The following is a 20,943-nucleotide window of genomic DNA, read 5'->3' on the forward strand; positions in this document are numbered from 1 at the left end:
CACAGCTTCCCCAATGGCCAGGAACCATTTTAATGGCATCAACTGCAAATCAGAGATCTTTGTAAATGTCTAAATGTCTTCTGCTTTTCGGCTAATGTAAAACTACTGTAGTTCCAGCTTAGGAGAGCAATCTGCGGCTTTGTCCAGGCATACTCTCTGACCTGATCTGATGTCCGACGCAGACACACAACTGCATGGCACATTGGACAGTTGCCAGCCCAGGAGTATCATCCACGATTACTATTCTAATGGAATCTGTTCAAGATACTCACTGGGCATCAGACTGCTGAAGATTGGAGAGCAAAGTATTTCTGGACCATCGCTGAAGGGCTGTGTGCACCTTGGAAAACCGCCTACATGTGTTTTAGTAAATAAGGCTTTTATGTGCTGCACCATAGGTGGAGTTTTTCCCAAAAAAAAACTGTAGTAAAGGTTTGGGCGCAGACGTCGGCTAAATAACATGACTTGTGACCAACCTGGGAACAACAAAAAAAAAAAGTGATTTTTATCCCCAATTCTAGAAAACCAATCGCATACCTGTTCCTGTCCACGTCTTTTCCAGGGAGCAAACAGCCTCGTGGTTTGGTCTGTGCTTACTGTGATTATAAATTCTCCATCGGGATCCCACCTCAGCCCCTGAACACTGTTGAAATGTCCGGAGGTCACAACCATAGGAAGCCATCCCGTCTAAGAGTACAGAAAGCCAAATACATGGTTATTAGATACAAATACACACCGAACGAGCAGCTAATAACTACAATGCTTATGAGACTGCACGATTACTACATGTGCAGCAAAGGCCGAATGCACACGGCCGGGTCGGATCCCGCTGCGATGCCTGGCCGGTGACCCGAGTACCTGTCTGGATCAGTCATGCAGATGTGCCGGCCAGCAGATGCGCAGTACAGATGACGCCGTGCCGTCCCTACGCGATGGCGTGGATTCCGTGGCCCGTCCGCAGTGATGGGCCGCGGATCGCACGGCTTCCATTGACTTTAATGGAAGCCATCCGCGCCGAAATAGAACATGGACAGAAAAAGCGATTTCCTATAGCATGTCTATGCCCATTTCGGATTCCGCAAAGCAAAGACGCCCGTGTGCATTGTGCCAAAGTGTAACACGACTTAACACGTTACACTTTTTATTTACCCTTTCAATTACTTTAAAGGCTTTTGTTGTGTTAACCCCATAGTGACCACCAATGTAACTTTTTACAGGAGTCACCAGGGGGCCTTATTCTGATGCATGAACCTCTCTACTGTGCAGCAATGTGTATTGGAATTGATCAGAACTTTACATGTAAAAAAACAATTACACCCACAAAAAATATATAAAAATTATGCTAAAATTAGCTAATTTGGCCATATCTTGCCTTACAAAAAAACTAAATAGAACACAATTAAAAAGTCATATGAATCCCCAAATGGTACCATTAAGGTACAACTCGTCCCGTTACACAGTAACATTGGTGGGGGGGGGGGGGGGGGGGGGGGAATATCTGAAGGGTTTAGGCATTTGGCAAGTTTAATTTATATATATATATTTTTTTTTTATTTTTTTATTTATTTATTTTCTTTTTTTAAATCAAGTGCGAAAAAGCAAATTAATATAAATCACCACATACAAAACACAAAGGCCCCTAAGATACTTTTTTTCCCAACCAATGGGAAAATACCAAAACAAAAAAACAAGTTTGGTCTCAACGTAACAGACTGACCTGTAGAATACATTAAACATATTATTTATACTGCATGGTGAACACCAGAATAAAAATACAATAAAAATCATGACATAATTGCAGATTTGGTTAAAAAACAGAATAAGAAGTCTGAAATATTTTATGTTCCCAAATATGGGCTAAATGAAGATTCAAGTTCACCCCACAAGAAGCCCTTCACCATATAGACTGGGTATAGACTAAAAGAACATTTATTAAACCAAGACTTGGGGCTGGCAGACATAACAGGCACTTCTTCTTGGGGACCTCGATAGTCCGATCACTATCCAGACAAGCAGAGGTCGGGGTCAGATAGTGCGCAGTGATCGCCCCAGGAAGGGAACACAACGGTTACCAAAAAATATAAGGTCAGGAGGTGATAGATATGCTGCAGCAGATATACTGACTGCCAGCAATGGCTTCACCCCTGAAGTACGAACGGGCTATGGTCCATAGAATCAGGAAGTTAATGACGCCTTCAATAATTCATGTAGATGGCTTAAGGATATACTAGGTCTATAAGTCCATGGGTTCTGGTACGACGCATTTCCCAGCTTATGGGAGCAGTGCATCAGGAACCGAGTATACCCTCCGGAAAAACCAAACGGAGAGGGATATAGAGCCAAACAGAGAAACAGAAAGATCGAGAACCCTGAGGTGCTCATAGACTGCCTTATATAACAAGGACATAGAACGAAGGTCTACCAAAGTGTAAGGCTTCATGTCCACTCAAAAAATACAATCCGCGCAGAATCTGCCGCGGATTCTGCGCGGATTTGCTTTAAATGGTATTTTTTTGCATGCAGATATCCGCACACACATTGCTATCAATGTGATAGCAATGTTGCCGATCCGTGGCAGAAAAGAGCATGCCGCCTTTTTTCTCCCGCGCATGAAAAACGCAATTCTTTTAAAATGCCATCCGCAGGTGCAAAAATCAATTTAATGGACCGTGGATGGCCAATGATTCCCTATGGGCAAAATCCGCTCCGGAATCCGCAATTCCATTTACCCAGTGGACATGAGGCCTAAGACTAGATCTAGGTCGAGATAGTACAAGGAATCCTTTGACCTTAGGCAGTTGCTGGAGTACTGACAATGCATGGACCCTACTGCACTGTGATGGAGTGCATGTATAGGGTTAGGTGTAGGGTTAGCGTTATGGGGTTAGGTATAGGGTTAGTAATATAGGATTAATGATTTAGGGTCTCTGATATATTTTTGAGTAGGTGGCATCTCTGCCCCCACATCAGCCCAGCTGATAAGTTCTTGCCCTCTGCTGTGCAGATTGTCGCTTCTTAGTTAACCCCCGAAGGTCTTTGCTAATATTAGTAAAACTAGAAATATCAGTTGAACTATACCTCATGCCACCTGATGCAAAGGGTGTTTGAAGGAGAAGGTCAAAGTCTTCCCTGTGCCGCTCTCTACCTCGCTCACATGTGTGGGAGATCCCAAGCAGCCGGTCCCTAGATTCAGTTGGTCTCAGACCTCAATACACTGCCCACGTTCAGTGGCCGCACATGAGTCTACACTGGACATTTAGCTCCCCCATATTGCAGTTTGGCTTTCTGCATGCTACCAGGGTATATGGTGATTGAGCCGCCCTGCAGTATCAGGTGGGGTGGATTTGGCTTCCTTTTCTGGGAGTTGGGTTTTTACGACTTCACCAACTTATATTCTAAAAATGCGTCGAGGATTTGAGTTCCGCCTCTTAATAGGGCTAAATATGTGCGCCGACGCGATGCCAAATGTGGCAGAATAGCCGAGGATTTCTGCTTTACAGGCAGCATCTGCACAGACAATTCTGCGATGAACTCCACCATGTGAATATACCCTAAGGCCTCATGTCCACAGGGAAAATCAGGCCCGCTACGGATTCTCCATGTAGAATCTGCAGCGGGTCCCTCCTGCCCCGCGGACATGAGCGCTGAAAAGAAGAATAAATCAGAATAAACACGCCTCTCGCCTGCTCCGGATACTTCCTTCGCTGCGGCGTCATCTTCTCTGCGTCGCGGCCGGATCTTCTTTCTTCGGCCCGGCGGATGCGCAGGATGACGTCGGTGACGTGCCCCGCGCATGCGCCGTCCCGAAGCAAAATGATCCGGCCGCGACTGAGAGAAGATGGCGCCGCGCGAAGAGAAGAACCCGAGCGGGTGAGTAAAATCTGATTTTTGTCTCCCGCGGATCCGGACAGCTTCCATAGGCTTCAATAGAAGCCCGCGGGAGCCGTCCCCGCGGGAGACCCGCACGAAAATGGAGCATGGTCCAGATTTTTTCATGCTCCATTTTTTTTTAAATCACTTTTATTGACCATCCGCGGGTATTTATCTACACACGGGTGATTAATGTATCCCTATGGGGTGCGGATCCGCGCGCGGGAGAAGAGTTAAAATCCGCTGCGGATTTTAATTCTTCTTTTGCCCGTGGACATGAGGCCTAAGGCCGGGCTCACACGGCCGTATTTAGAATCCATCGCGGGCCCACCACAGTGGATTCTGGCTGTGAGCACAGCCGTGACCCTGTATAATGTTATATAGCTTATGACCGCGTACTCACACAGGCGGTCACACGCAGTACATTGGGCTCTACGGTCGCAGATTTCGCAGTAAAATAGAACCTGCTGCGTTCTATATTACGCAATTCCAACCAGCTAACGTGAGCACAACTGCGTAATCCAGTGCGTTAGACCGATCCGCGTATTACCATTGATCAATCACCCGCGGAATCCGCAATTCAAATCTAGTCGTGTGAGATGGAACATTCGTTTCAAGGTCTTTGCAAAAACAATGCAGTTCTGCAGCGATTTTATAAAAAACCCAGCCAAAAAAAGGAACATCAGTGTAAAGAAACCCTTAGGCCTCATGTCCACGGGGACAGATCCGCAGCGGGTCACCCGCAGGTGTGATCCGCGCCCTATAGGGATGCATTGGACACCCGCAGGTATTTAAATACCTGCGGATGTCATTTTTCCTTGAGGCGCGGATTGCGTGTGCGGGAAAACACCTGCAGCATGCTCCATTTCAGTGCGGGTCTCCTGCGGGGACGGCTCCCGCAGGCTTCTATTGAAGCCGCCCGGATCTGCGGCACGCCCGCAGCTGAATTCCTGCTCTTCGGTGCGGGAGAGCAGGAGTGCAAAAAAAATTGGGTGCCCGGAGCATGCGCACGGCATGCCGAGCACATCCGCCAGGCCGAAGAAAGAAGATCCGACCGCGACGGAGGGCAGATCCACAGCGTCCAGACAGGTGAGTAATGCTTATTTTTAGGCCTCATGTCCGCAGGAAAGGAGGGACCCGCTGCGGGATTCTGCATGAGGAATCCGCGGCGGGCCTGATTTTCCCCGTGGACATGAGGCCTTAGTGTTTACTCAGAAATACGGTTTTGTGCATGTTACACAAAATCATGGAAGAAACAAACCGCAGGTTTGGCAAACTAGTGTTGCTCATCGTGACCAGTCCTGTGATAAAAACCAGGCTGATTTTCACAGAATTACATCAGAATAGCCCGATCCGATTTTTAAAACCACTTGGGTCGGGGGGGGATAACACAGGGCAGATCTTTTCAGAGAAGAACGCACCGTTGTCCATTACAGCAGCCGGGGGATTGGATATGGGCAGGTTCATTGCTCTCCCAAGACAAGAAAGCAGTATGCCTTTCTGAAGGTTCTAAGCTCTCACCACAAGCAGTGGCATTAACCCTTTCCAATCCAATTTCTATCTTGGTTTTCCTAGGGGGCTTACTCTTTTTCTACCATTACACAATGGCGCTATCTGCTGGCTAAAGCCAGTACTGCATGTGGTGACCATTTGATAAGCTCCGACAGCGGAGAGGCTGGCAATAGACAGTAAGAGAACCCCGACGGACGTCTTCTAACATCAGACCTGTACAGCCTTAAATCATAATGTCTTCAGAGGTCAGACAGTGGATTGGAAAGGGTTAACCCTTTGTAGAGAAGGGTTTTTCCAGAGAGTTGGGCAACTTTCTGATGTAATCACCTGCTTGCGATATCTCTTCCACGCAGACGATACGCTGTGCATCGGCACAGAAAGAACACTCGCAATTTGTTTCTGTGATGAATCACGAAAATCTGTTTGCGGAATCCAACCCGTTCGTGTTCAGGCGGCCTTACTCTCCATAAAGGTCCCTCTTTCATGCATCCTTGTAGTGGTGGACACTATAAAATCCAGGGACACTTTACTTGTAACACTAGCTACATGGATTATATTACCAGCACTGCCCCCCACTTTCGCCTCACCACGGCCGCATCCCATTTTCAGTTCTGAGATATTCAACCAGCTCTCCCTCTGTGCGCCTCACCGACGACTTCAGTCCCGTATGTATCCCACCCATTAGGAAAACGCCTCGCTTAGGAGGTCATTCTTTGTGTGTACTGATTAATATGGGGAGTTACTGTCTTCTATTGCAAATAAGGGAGATGGAAGATCTGCAAGTCAATGTTAGACTCTTTATACAAGCCAGCCTCCATACACAGACAGCTGTTTCGGGAAGTTTGACCCTCATCAGTGTGCAGCAGGTTTCTGGCTTTGCTGGCGAGAGGCCTCCTTCCCTTCCTTCTCCCCTGGAGAAACAAGCAGGGTGGCCCAGTCATTTGCAGTGCAGGAGTTCTAGGTTCATATTTGACCAATGGCAACAAGTCCATGGTGATGTTGCCCTTGAGATTCTAAATACTTATAAAGATCTGTGAAATTGCACTGGCTTTTCCCAAAATAGGAAAAATTACAAAACCCATCAGTGACGACAGGATGCGTGAGTACACCCCGAGACTTTGCCTGTTGGGGTTCATTGAGGATTGGTTTAGGGACCACTGGCTTACATTCTCAGATCCCTACACTTCTGGCCTTTACAATTACACGAGGAGGGAATATATTGTCCGTATTAACATATCTCATCCTACTTTACAGCAAATTATGAAGTAATCAGCTTAAAGTGATCTGCAATTTAAAACTCAGGGAGCAAAAGCGCTCCATTTAGCGCAATTCTAAGCCTTTAACTTTATCATGGACAAACAGCATGCTGTAAGGCGCCGGGCATAGAGGATGAGATGAAGTGAAGCCGTGCGGCATATCAGCCCCACGCCGCTCCGACAGCAGGCGGCTCAGAAGTTTTATAAATAAAATAAAGAAGTGCCAGTTGGACTTCTGTTGCAATCAGCTCTAATGTGCTGCAATGCTGATTGCCATCTGCCCTGCACTGATTAGCATTGCATCGACACAAAGGGAAGATCATCTTAGCGGAGAATAAATCACTTGTGGGGAGGGGAGGCTGAGATCTCCCTTTGTCTTACAGTTTTAATGACTAATTAGAAGCTCTTTGGTTGTGATTTCGCCCTGCTTCTAATTTCATGACTCATACATACAAATATTAAACAGTACACATATACCCCTTGAAGTGAGCATGTGTCGTCGACAGGTTGTAGACTGGCCTGCTGGCCGAGTCTTCGGCTACTTCAATGAATACACTAAGGCACGTGTCCAACACACGAACGTTAGCCGTGACATGACCCTCTAATGAGAACTAAAATGTCACAATGCCCTTCAGTGGCAGGTTTATTATTACCAGATTATGGCAGGGAAATCTCTGGGGCTTGCTGCACTGAGCATGCAGTAAAAACCCCGGAAGATTTCAGATGACAGCTCAGTGCTCTGCACATTTCAGCACTAGAGCTGTCCACAGAAATCTTCCAGGGTTTAACTGCATGGTTAGTGCAACAAGTCCCGTAGATTTTCCAGGCGTTCCACTAAAGGGGTTAATCCTCATACAGTACCTTCGTAGAGCCATTGCAAACCTCTACTTGCTCAACTTCATACTGGGAAGTTCTAACGGTCAGCCTTGGTTCAGATGAGGTGGAGCTGCAGAGCAGACGCCGGCCACTGCTTCTACAAGCCTCACTCTCGCCTATCCTCCGCTTTCTGCTCACCATGTACTCTTATACACTACTTGCATCAGTAAGGAGACTGTCCATGGGCGGATTTCATTTGCGGAATCTGCATGGGTCACCTGCGCGGAAGATCCGCAATTCAAAGTGCCTATAGGGAAGCATTGGCATCCACAACTGAAGTTAAGCATGCGTATTTGATTTGCATACCGCTTGGTACAGAAAACAAATCGCAGCATTCTCCGTTTCAGTGCAGATTCCGCACGGACGGGCTCCATAGAAACCAATGGATACAGACTATCTGCAGTGCATCCGCCAATACAATTGTGAATACACTGTGGATTTGAAGGTCCCTCTCTGCAGAGGGAGGAGGCTGGATGGGGCGGAGCTAATTCCTGGAACTTTGCCGCGCCCCGTCCTGCCTCCTCTCATTGCAAATAGTGCAGAGGGGCAGAGAGGGGGCGGGAGCCCAGAGCACTGCTCCCACTTCTTCCAGACTCCTCCCCCTGCAGAGAAAGCCGCCATATATCGGCCGGCGTGAATATCCGGCCGATATACGGTCGTCTGAATAAGCCCTTAGTCTTCATTGATCCCATTTTGGGGAACATTTTGACTGCCTTTTATTCCATTTTTTTTTTAAGGAGGTGAGAACAAAATCTGTAATTCTGCCAGGTTCTTTTGTTTTTAACAGCGTTTACCTGCAGTATATATATGATACGTTACATTCATTCTGTAGGCCGGTGCGGTTTATCACTGATCACTGCATTCAAAGACCCCTAACTGTTTTCTTTTACATCAACTCTGCTGTGAAGGGTTATTTTTTGTGGGAGGAGTTGTACTTGTTGATAGCCCCGTTTGTGGATCCAGGCCATGTTTTATTCACTTTCTATTCTGTTTTTTGTAAGGTGGGATAGGCAACATTAGTTTTTTTTGCCACTTTTTTCCATAACATGCACCATGTAGGTCAAATAAGCTAAAGTTTTTTCCTCTGGGTCCTTATGCATGCAGCGATAGCTCAGATGTGTTTGTGTAGGGTTTTGATGTTTTTATTTATTTTTGGCCCACCGGGGAACTTGATTATTATCATATTTAATGATTCTTCTAATACTCTGCTATACATCAGTATTGTAGGGCATCAGAAAGCCTATAAAGTGTAAGAATAAGAGCCCTTAACGGCCGTTATCAAGACATATGGGTGGTGGTTAAAGGGGTTAACCCTTTCCAATCCAATTTTGGATTCAGGGTTTCCTAAAAAGGCTCTCTTTTTGCCAGTATACAACATTGCAATCTGCTGGCTAAAGCCAGTGTGTGTGCACCAGAGAGGCTCCGACAGTGGAGTGGGTGGCAATAGATGGTAAGAATACCCTGTCGGGCGTCCTCTTACATTGGAGACACTGTACAAGCCTCAATCAGAATGTAGGAAGACGTCAAGACAGTGGATTGGAAAGGGTTAATCTTAGCTCCCTCTAGTCTGCTCCTCACACAATCACCTCCAATATTATTCTCACACATCCCAATAATCCGACATAATCAGACTCTACCAAACTCTCAAAACATGAAAAGTAACCTGAAAACCCAAAACTCAGAATAACCTTGCTTGTTCTACATGAGCCCCTGAAACTAAAGTTATGGGAGCGCAGCACTATAAATACTTCTACTTAGCTTCCCTGCGGTTCCCTTGCTGTCCGCTCTCAAAGCCATGACTACGGAGGCGCGTGCTCAAGTCAATTGGAAGTATATTCTATAAACGGCCAGGTCGGATTCCAACAGCAAAATCTCAGACCCTGTGCCCTGGCATTGACCCCCTTGTACCTGTCCTTCTACTCTGCGGATGTGCCGGCTGGCGCACCACAGCACATGTAGAGACTCGCGCAGCGATGAAGCCGATCTGCTGCGACTCGCCACGGGACAGATGGCTTCCATTTGACTGCAATGGAAGCTGTTCGTGCGAGCCTCGCACCAGAGTAGAACATGCTGCGATTTTCCTCCGCGAACAGAAAATCGCAGTTGGTTTCCGCTCGTAGGTATGGAAAAGCATTTTCCATGCCATGTCCTATGGGGAGTATTTGCTTCGTGATCCGGAGGCGAATGCCCGCTCCAGATCCCACAGTACAAATACGGCCGTGGGCATTGGGCCTAATGCCGACACAGGTTACTTTTTATCATTGACTGGTACAAAATGGTGATTTTGTCTTGTTCCAGTAACTGTAGAACCATTTTAACCCTTTGCAATCCAATTTCGGATTCAGGGTTTACTAGGGGGCTTTCTCTTTCTGCCATTATACAATGTCGCCATCTGCTGGCTAGAGCCAGTACTGCAGTATGGGACATGCAGGAGAGGCCCCCGACAACATAGTGGCCAGTAATATACAAAAAGAATACCCTGCCGGACATCTTCCAACATCGGAGCTGTACAGCCTTCAATCAGAATGTCTTCAGACATCAGACAGTGGATTAGAAAGGGTTAATCTCCAAAAAGGTCCCTCTTTCATGCATCCTTGTAGTGGTAGACGCTATAAAATCCAGGGAAACTTTACTTGTAACACTAGCTACATGGATTATATTACCAGCACTGCTCCCACTTATATAGGGTTAAATCGTTCCTCTTGAACAATTCTTAACCCCTTAAGGACCGGGCTGTTTTGTACCTTAAGGACCCGACACTTTTTAGGGGTTTTACTGCCCGATTTTTTTTCCCTTTAGCTATCAAAATTATTTTTGCGGCTTTTTTTTCCGTGACATATCGGGCAATTTTTTAATATCTTTTTCACTGACTTTTTTTTTTCAGTTTTTTTAGTTTTATTGGGGGTAGAAAGCTAAAAGAAATTTTTTTAAAACCTTTTTATAGTAGTCTATTTTTTTTTTAATTAGTAAATTTACACTAAAGTATGGGAACGGGTTCCTCGTTTTGTTTCAGACGTTTTGATATATAGTATATATGGTTTTAGATTACAGAGAGCATACGGCGACAGTTTCGGTTGGCGTCTGCTTTGGTTTTTTTGCTTTAAGTATATATTGTTGTTTTATTCTGTAATTTAAAAAAAAAATGTATTTATGTAATTATGTTTTTTACCATCTATGTCCCCCATGTCATCATATAAGACCTCTAGGGGACATTCACAGTTTTTTTTTTTAATTTAACACTTTCCCACTGTAGCTGGGGCATCCATAGGAGCCCGGGTTATAGGGAGAAACATCCCCTGTAGTGACACTAGTCACTGGCAGAGCTCATCAGGGTCTGCTGGGACCCTGCAGCTCTGCTGTAGCAGGGAACCCCGGTGGTCACTGACTGCTGGCTCGTGTAGTGAAAGAAAGATTCCCACTTTCACTTTTTAGTACATCACGCTCATTGAGCGCTGTGTACTAAAGAAAGGAGGAGGCAGAAAGGGCTAAAACCCACTCCTCTTCCTCCGAGTTATCAGCTGTGGCTAACAGCTCACAGCCCGTCCTGTTTCTGATTGATTGAAGATGCACAAGGCTTTAATCCCTGCCGTAATTACATACGGCTGGGCTGTAAGCCCGGGACCAGGCGCCGTAAATTTACAGTACTTGGTCCTTAATGGGTTAAAACAGTTACTAGCTTACATACACATTAATTTCTAGCTCATCAGTATGTACTATTTGCTTAAAATAATAAACGTAACCATCTCCTGCAAACTTCACCACACTATTTTAACTGAATTGCTTCCCCTTAAAGGGGTTGTCCCGCGCCGAAACAGGTTTTTTTTTTTTTCAATAGCCCCCCCGTTCGGCACGAGACAAACCCGATGCAGGGGTTAAAAAAAAAACCGGACAGTGCTTACCTGAATCCCCGCGCTCCGGTGACTTCTTACTTACCTTGTGAAGATGGCCGCCGGGATCTTCTCCCTCGGTGGACCGCAGGTCTTCTGTGCGGTCCATTGCCGATTCCAGCCTCCTGATTGGCTGGAATCGGCACGTGACGGGGCGGAGCTACGAGGAGCAGCTCTCCGGCACGAGCGGCCCCATTCAGAAAAGAAGACCGGACTGCACAAGCGCGTCTAATCGGGCGATTAGACGCTGAAAATTAGACGGCTCCATGGAGATGGGGACGCTAGCAACGGAACAGGTAAGTGAATAACTTCTGTATGGCTCATATTTAATGCACGATGTACATTACAAAGTGCATTAATATGGCCATACAGAAGTGTATAACCACACTTGCTTTCGCGGGACAACCCCTTTAAGTGGTAAGATGCCAACATGACACTACAGGAACTAACAGATTAAAACCTGCTCTTTCTAATGGCACAAAGCAAAATAAAACTAGAAGCGTCCTTTTTGAGTTACAAGTTTAAAAACTGGTATAATTAGCAAAAATTTATTTTACCAATTTCAGTGGAGGATAATAAAGTAAGTATGCAAGCAAATGAGAAGCCAGTTTACCGGAGCTCTGGTGGCCACTCGTGCGGCTCACTGGCCACCTTCCAGTTTATTTAAGCCATTTCTTAATAATTTATAGGTTCCTAAACTTGTGGACGACTTTGTCGCAACATTTTTCAGCCATTTTGGGCCTCATTACCCACCAAACCAACGCTTAGGGAACCCTGCCTGGAACATTTTTGATTCTACACAAAAAGTTGACCGCGTGCACCAAGTATCAGCGAGTTAGCTTGCGTAGATCAAGAACAGCGGCAACACAAACTTGGATATTTTTTCAAAACGACCTGCGAGGCAAGAGGGACTTTTATGGCTCTAGTGCCTCAACCAAGCTACACACCAAGCTGAAACTGTGCAGAACTTCATACAGGTGGTGGAGGAGCATTCTCTAACAATGTCTGCAAATTTTTCTAATTAGGCCAGTTGACACGGAATGACCCCATTCTTACATCACTGACCGCTGTGTTCACAAGGTGTGCCGTAAACATGGTTAAGTACATTGGCACATCTTTTTACCATTGCTATAATGTCATAGTGATCTAAGTTACTGGACCATATCTACCATGTTACATCCATCAGGGACAGAAAACACAAAAACACACATCTTACGTGTCTCTCTGGGTTCCGACTCCACAAGTGCAGAGCTCCATGAAATGCGTGGGCAAGAATCATCGACTTATCTGGGCTAAACTGACAACCGTAAAATCCGAGGGTATTTCCTCCAACTTCTCCAACGCGGACCTTCATTTGATAAAAAGGTAAAAAAAAAAATTAGTCATTTCGAAAAGTATCTGAAACACAATACACAAGACTTCTTTCTACTTGGCCACCCCACATTTTAGCCCGCATCTCCGGTTTCTGTCCCAGATTTCTGTCTGAATCCAGTTTTCAGATTAAACCTCCAACAGAACCATTATTTTTTTTATTAATCAGAGACCAATACAGTCTCCGTTTGACAAGGCTTTTGCTTATTTGCATCATTACAAAGTGGATAATAGTCTATCCTCCAACATATATGGGAAGGAACGAACATCTCAAAGAGCTCATCGGTCTTCGTTTGACTCAAGGCCCATTTACACGGAGTGACGGTCGCTAAAAGATCGCTCAAACGACAGTCTGAGTGGCAGCTTTGAGCGATCATTTTGCATAAACTATTAAGTAGCTACTCAGCTACTTAATAGCAATTAAGTGTGCAAATGAAGCCTTAGCTGAAAGCAGTTAAGAGCCTGAGGGCTCTTATCTGCTTCCAGCTCCTTTGCTCTCAGACGGGAAACAATACTATCAGCACTCCCCGTGGAGAACTGCTGATAAGGCTGAATGACGATTTTTAAGGTTGGCCTGAATTTAACGATCAGCTAGCAGTGCCTGAAAAGTGCACGATGGACGCGCGTTTAGAAGCACCGATGATCGCTCAAACGATCGCTTTTAAGCGATCATCGCTCCGTGTAAATGGGCCTTAAGGATTCTGTTTGGAATTTCCAAATGAATCCTTGAAAACTGTATTTGAATGGAATCTTAGGACGTGGGCTGAAACACGGTTCAAACACAGCCTTCAGTTATTAAAGCTCAACCTTTTTAAAAGCTGGGCATACTTCAGATAAAAACTGCCCCAAATCAATCACTCTTATATGGGGGCGTCCTGACCATCTTGATGGTAGATGGAAGGTAGTCAATAGAGAGATCATGTCTAACAGTGGCTTATACCCCTCTCCCCGTTGAAGTAGACAAGCATGATTACAACAAGACTGAACAATAAAGCGAGAGCTTCATCACTGATTGTCCATCTTTTCCTGGATTCACACTGGTCAGCTAAGCTTGATTGACAGATTTCTTCGTGTGCACAAATAGGGGAGGTCTAGCATGCAGAGTCAGAAAGAAGCAGCCGGAGTGGAGCTATCCGGAGGACACTTCTCCCCAAGTCTGGCACTTTTTAAAACCATGCTTTCTTTGCATATTTCTTTGAGCAAGCCTGTAGTTAGGGAAGCATTAAACTGCTAACTAGTTTCTTCGTTAAGTCCGCCTGCAGACGGGCGGGTCGGATCCGCCTGCAGGGACCTGCGCGTACTCACCCGCTCCCCGCAGCTCCGGCTCTTTCATGCGCAGACTGGAGCCGGGTGAGTGACGTTTCTGCGAGCCCCACACAGAAATAGGACATGCCGCGGTTTGTTTGCTGCACGACATTTCGCGCAGCCACCTGCATAGGATTGCGTTTGTTAACGCATTCCTATGCAGGCTTCCAGCGGCGGAAATCCCGCCGCGGAATTTCCGCCCGTGTGCAGGCGCCCTAAAGCATCCAAAACTTATCGAAATAGACTGCCATGTGGGTACATGAGGAGTAACACTTTCTGAACATTATATTACTCAGAAATGGTATTTTTCACCCCTTTTCTCATCTCTAGACTACACTGTATATCTCATTTTCAGTTCTCCCTAAACTGGTAAGAGTCTTAGCTGTTTTGTTGTGTTCCGTACACTGTGCACAGAGAACACTGCAGATTCTGGTCTCTAACAATCTATAAAAACACACAGTGAAATAAATTAAAAGTACATAACTAGCTCTAAAGTATCTGTGCAAGTCTCTGCTTCAATCGTCCTCCTAGCCCCTCCCCTCTCTATAGACTTCAATGAGTAGGATGAATCATCCCCTTCCTTGACTTCCTGTGCGGTCTTATCTCAGTTACTATAAGATGGGCATCACTGGTCAGCAGGCAGTAGATCACAGATTAGCAGGGAGCCCCCTGGTAGAGTCTTTAGACAGCTTTTTCAGCACAAAAACTCATGTCGGGTAGATAAAAGGACTTGTGGTTTTGCTCGTGACCATATTGGCCATCGTATAAAACACAAGTTGTTTTAAAAGGTTACAGTCCATTTAAGGTGATCCTAAGCATTTGTTATATAGGCAGGCAGTGGTTTATGAGTGTCAAAACTGAGGAGAGGTTCCCATTTATTTCTACTAGCTTCCCAAACTATACTATTACATGGTTTTCACATCTATACCCAACACATTAAAACTTGCAACCTATTTCTGTCTTTGGCTCACAGCACTTCATACTGACGGATCTATAAAGATGAATGGCCTGAAAGATCTATTCAAATACCTTTAATGCGGATTTAATATAGAAGTGACCTGATATCAACACACACTATGGGAAAAACATAATAAAGAGCTTATACTCACCTTTCCCACAAGTCCCCCACCACAGCTCTGGGTCTCCCCGCTGACATCATGTTCAGCAGCCTATTTATTGGATGTCACAGCCAATGACAGAGCTTGATCGCTGAGCTCTGTCATTGGCTGCAGCCTGAAAGTAAACAACAAGTATGGGGGACCGAGCAGTGGTGCAGTAAATGCAGGGAGCTAGCAGAGATAAATCTAAGATCTTCATTATCTTTTTCCCCATGGGGGGCCCTTTCTCATTAAAAAAACCTCTTTTTTTAAGCATTACAATGTTGAAATTATCTGGTATGAACTCAATTTTACATTTCCTGTCCAGAAAAATGCATTTTTTGGTTTGCGTGTACTCAATAGTAACACAAGTGAGAACTGAGAGTTTAGATTAGTTTACCTATTGTGCCCAGTGTGCTTATTATTAGATTATAATCAACGACCCACAATTGAAAAATTCTGAATTTACTAGAAAAATTTAAATAACTCTTCAGTCCACAAGAATAGATTACCAACAAGCAGAAGTACAATTTAAAAGAAGTGACAGCCAGCAATGTCTATCCCCCCGTGGCACGTCAGAGCGGCACTGCTCATAGGTTATTGGAGAGCATGGCTTGCAGCCGGCCTATAAGTGGATAAACACTCATACAATGCGCCATCCCTACATGCCATAACCGGACTAATTCTGCCTGGTTTGCAGCAGACTCTCATTCGAACAGCAGATCGCCTGCAAGCAAGCTGAAATAGAGTCCAATAGATATTAAACTACTGTCCTTGTATGTCTGCTCAGACATGACTGCACAATGTATTCAACCAGGCAGCAGACTGAAGCCTTCCAAATGGAAGAATTAAGAGATGCGCCCTTGGGGACATATTCTATATTCCATTCATGGGTTGCGGTGTTTTTATCCTTGAAATGAGCAAAAACCTAACTTAATGTACTAGAGAGGTCTCGATCCAGAAAGATTTAGCTACAGTGAGAAGCAATCAGGAGGAAGAGCCTAAATGGATGAATCGCCACCGGCCATTTAAATAGCTTACAATGGCCAATTGACAAAGTTAATAAACAGTTAACACTATTTAACATGGCATTATAATGGTATTCCTAAAGTCTAGCCTCGTACACACCAATGTAGTCTATAGGTTCGCCCCTATGTGCAATGCTTCTACGGAAGAAACCGGTCTTATGCTTCAGCATGCTAAAACGGTTCATGTTGTGGATTGGCGCGATAACCCATGTTATACGGGTTACATAAGAACAACTTATTATTGTGTGTCGGATGCAGAGGTCGCGCTGTTGTGCCGCTGTCAATAACGTGATCTCTGGTCACCCGACCGCAGCTTTAGGCAGCCGTTCCCTTCTGCCCCCTGATGAAAATGACATGATTGCCCCAAGCAAAACCTAAATATTGCTACAAAACAAAAAAGTATTAGAAATAAAAAAAAAATTAAAAAGTTTAATAAACAACAAAAACAAACTGAAAACTTAAATTTCAACAATAGCTAATTTATTTTCTTTGACCTCTTTCTGCAAACTGTATTCTCTAAACATAGCATTGTCCGTTTGTACCTAAAAGTTCTACTTAAGGGCTAATGACTACGGATGGATTTCTGCCGCGGAAATCCGCGATGTTACACCGCAGCTATTAAGTTCTATTGAACCTAATAGCTCAATGTAGACACCGTGGAATTCCGCAGCGTGAAATAACCCGCAGCATGTCCTACTTGCCGCGGGAATATGTGCGGACGGCTTCCATTATAGTCAATGGAGGCCGGCCGTCACACTATATTTCCGCTGTAGCACAGTGAAGTATAGCGTGAGTATGTGCCCTACAGGCCGCGGCATAGGACACTGCCGGCGCGTCATGCGCTGTACTGCGCATGCGGGACTGGTAGAGTGGATCCGGAGGAGAGTATGGAGTCTTTGGGGAGGGTGCCGTGACAGACTCTGCTGCGGTATTCCGCTTGCGGGGCCCGTCATGGCCGTGGGCTTTAGACTCAGCTGTCCATACAATATTTTTGCAGACGCACTGTGGAACATCCAGCCGGTCTCACTTGCAGCTGGCCTTAACTTTTCTTTCAGGCGCAGCTTCCTTCGTGGCGTCCTTCCATGAAGACCATTCTTGTTCAGCGGCCGCATGAACAGAAGTTTGTGCCGTTGGTAGATCCTTTGCTGTTACTCTCCAGTTCTTTCTCCCCTCTTCTAGGATTGCCGGTTGGGCTTGTACAATCATAATAAGACGATGCCCACGGCTGGGGAGGGCAGCCAGAGGATTGAATTTTCGCCACTTGTATATTACTTGTCTAGTCGTAGACTTAGGTTCACAAGATCAGATCACATGTTATTACTAATCAATGCACAAGTCCAGTTATTCCAAAGGGTTCACTTACATTTTCTTGCAACTGTATGTTGCTCAATGTGGTTCCATTAAAAAATTTGACTCGTCCAGAGAAGGGTATGTGCTATCAGTAGGGCTTAATAGGCACTCATGCATAGCTGCCCTGGTAGCGTTCGCTTGGCCCCTGGCTGCCAAACTAACTCATCGCCACCACCGCCCTCCTCTCCCCCCCCCCCCCCCCCCCGCCACCCACCATTGCCGGCAGACCTCGGGACAGAACTCTGCCAGTATACAGCAACTAGAAAGCCAAGCACTACAGCAGGGAGCACAATCTGAGATCACTTGGAGGAAAATCAGAAGCAAGGTCGGGAAATATCTTATACGAAGTGTAGTAGATGCGTGGAACAGACTTCCAGCAGAAGCGGTTGGAAAAACAACAAATGACTTCATGTATGGCTTAGACATCTGTCTGTCCTAAAAGAGAAATAAGAAGGTCTAGATCTGTCAATTGTCTATGTTTGTATTAAACAACCTCGTCCGTTGAAAGAAGTCCCGCAGGCCGAAGCGTCTGGGGTATTGTGTAGGCCGGACTAATTTGCTAACCACTTTGACTCAAGGCCCATTTATACGCAACGATGGTCGCACAAAACCCAAATGAGTGAAAGGGAGTGATAATCGTTACGTGTAAAAGTGAGGCCATCACACACTTTACGGCTCCTTGTTGTTGGGCCTCGAGTTTCAGCCGGCATAAAAATAGTCGTTAGTTCGTTTGCTTGTCGTTAGGTTTAAACAGCAGTTGTTCAAACAACTTGAGGGGAGGGCTGATGGTTTGCCCAGCCAAAGTAAATGACTCATTCAAAAGCCAATCCGCACCCCCGCCATAGTCGGCAATCCCCACCCCCGCCACAGTCGCCAATCCCCACCCCCGCCACAGTCGCCAATCCCCACCCCCGCCCCGACCCCTATTATGCTGGTCAAATACACTCATTGTCCAAAAACAATATTCCCCTAGAAGTCCTCAGAAATGAATGAAACTTTCTCTGTGTGATTGTAACGTTATAAGTAACGGATTACAATATTAGAGGAAAAGGATCATTTAGTGTGGAGAACAGACCCCTTGTAGGGAGGCTCTAGTACCCTGTTGTACCGCCTCTAGCTTGGATACAAGATGTGATACAGGCTGACATGGAGGCTCTAGCACCCTGTTGTACTGCCTCTGGCTTGGATACAAGATGTGATACAGGCTGACATGGAGGCTCTAGTACTCTGTTGTACTGCCTCTGGCTTGGATACAAGATGTGATACGGGCGGGCATGGAGGCTCTAGTACCCTGTTGTACCGCCTCTAGCTTGTATACAAGATGTGATACGGGTGGGCATGGGGGCTCTAGTACCCTGTTGTACCGCCTCTAGCTTGTATACAATATGTGATACAGGCAGGCATGGAGGCTCTAGTACCCTGTTGTACTGCCTCTAGCTTGGATACAAGATGTGATACAGGCAGGCATGGAGGCTCTAGTACCCTGTTGTACCGCCTCTAGCTTGTATACAATATGTGATACAGGCAGGCATGGAGGCTCTAGTACCCTGTTGTACTGCCTCTAGCTTGGATACAAGATGTGATACAGGCAGGCATGGAGGCTCTAGTACCCTGTTGTACCGCCTCTAGCTTGTATACAATATGTGATACAGGCAGGCATGGAGGCTTTAGTACCCTGTTGTACTGCCTCTAGCTTGGATACAAGATGTGATACAGGCAGGCATGGAGGCTCTAATACCCTGGTGTACCGCCTCTAGCTTGGATACAAGATGTGATACAGGCAGGCATGGAGGCTCTAATACCCTGGTGTACCGCCTCTAGCTTGGATACAAGATGTGATATGGGCAGGCATGGAGGCTCTAGTACCCTGTTGTACCGCCTCTAGCTTGGATACAAGATGTGATACGGGTGGGCATGGAGGCTCTAGTATCCTGTTGTACGGCCTCTAGCTTGGATACAAGATGTCATATAGGCGGGCATGGAGGCTCTAGTACCCTGTTGTACCAACTCTAGCTTGGATACAAGATGTGATACAGGTTGGCATGGAGGCTCTAGTATCCTGTTGTACCAACTCTAGCTTGGATACAAGATGTGATACAGGGGGGCATGGAGGCTCCAGTACCCTGTTATACCACCTCTAGCTTGGATACAAGATGTGATACAGGGGGGCATTGAGGCTCCAGTACCCCGTTGTACCGCCTCTAGCTTGGATACAAGAAATGATGCGGGCGGGGGCATCTAGTACCCTGTTGTACCACCTCTAGCTTGGATACAAGATGTGATACGGGTGGGCATGGAGGCTCTAGTACCCTGTTGTACCGCCTCTAGCTTGGATACAAGATGTGATGCGGGGGGCATGAAGGTTCTACTACCCTGTTATACCGCCTCTAGCTGTCGAACTTTCCATACATGTTCTATTGGTGATAAGCCTGCTGATTGGGCAGCCACAGAAGTGTGACAATGTTGTGGGGGCTCCTGTGACCCCCTTGTGTGTGCGGCCGAGCATTATCCTGCTGAAAGCCCCCATGAGAGGAACACATGTGGCTGCAGGACGTCCTGAACATATCGCTGAGCTGTCATTGTCCCTCGTACCACTACAGTTTTGTTTTTCGTTTGTTTTTTTACAAAAGAGTGTATATTAAAGGGATTTGCCCAGAGAGAAAAAAAAAAAAGGATCTGCCATTTTTCCAAGAACAGACCCCCTTCATGTCCAAGAGAATGGAGCAGAACTGCAATCCCAGACAGTCATGGCGCAGTTTCTGGAAGACCAGCAGATCCTTTTTCTAATCCTGGACAAACCCCTTTCAAGCTGATGCTTGCTACCCCAACAACATGTAGGCTCGGCCGGCTGACTCACGGGTACGTAATTAGCAGGGAAGCATGCATTAGTCTGACCGACTGCGTACAGCCAGGCTTTAAACACGGGGCTTTAGTTGTACAATCCCCTATATAAAAAAACAAATGAAGAACAAGCAAGGTAGAGCTCAATCCCCGACTCAATAAAAGGGTTCCCTGGAACCGGACGTGGTGAGGGAGGTTTACTGGTATGAACAGGCCGTGCTTAGACATCAGGGATAAGATGTGGGATGTACCACATTACAAAGTGTACCACCAGTCATACATACAAATCATAGGAGCCAGCGATACGTCACACTTCTAGTAATGCAGAACGGACTGCTTCATGTCCACTGGGCTCAGGGTGAAGAGAAGTCACAGCGTGGGCCGTTTCCCAGCCTCACCATATGTAGTATGGCGATAGAAGACCCTCAAGTAGGATATAGAAGAGCTTAGAAAAGTCCACAAAAGTCCCACAATCAATCCCAAGTCCCCAAGTTACTCTCAGGAAGGAGGCCCTATTAGGATTAGATCTGCTAGCATTTTTCTTACTTCC

At 46.0% G+C, this 20,943-nt stretch overlaps 1 protein-coding gene across 1 annotated transcript in view; it reads right to left on the reverse strand.

The window, feature by feature from the left end:
• Nucleotides 1–20,943, reverse strand: part of ELP2 (elongator acetyltransferase complex subunit 2) — an 81,145-nt gene that overhangs the window by 26,379 nt on the left and 33,823 nt on the right. The window contains exons 11-12 of the mRNA XM_066579217.1: nt 12,618–12,749; nt 538–687 (exon numbers count right to left, since the gene is read on the reverse strand). Coding sequence (XP_066435314.1) covers nt 538–687; nt 12,618–12,749 — 282 coding nt within the window. The remainder of the gene's footprint in view (nt 1–537; nt 688–12,617; nt 12,750–20,943) is intronic.

Source organism: Eleutherodactylus coqui, chromosome 9 (assembly GCF_035609145.1).
Source record: "Eleutherodactylus coqui strain aEleCoq1 chromosome 9, aEleCoq1.hap1, whole genome shotgun sequence".
Lineage (NCBI taxonomy): Eukaryota > Metazoa > Chordata > Amphibia > Anura > Eleutherodactylidae > Eleutherodactylus > Eleutherodactylus coqui.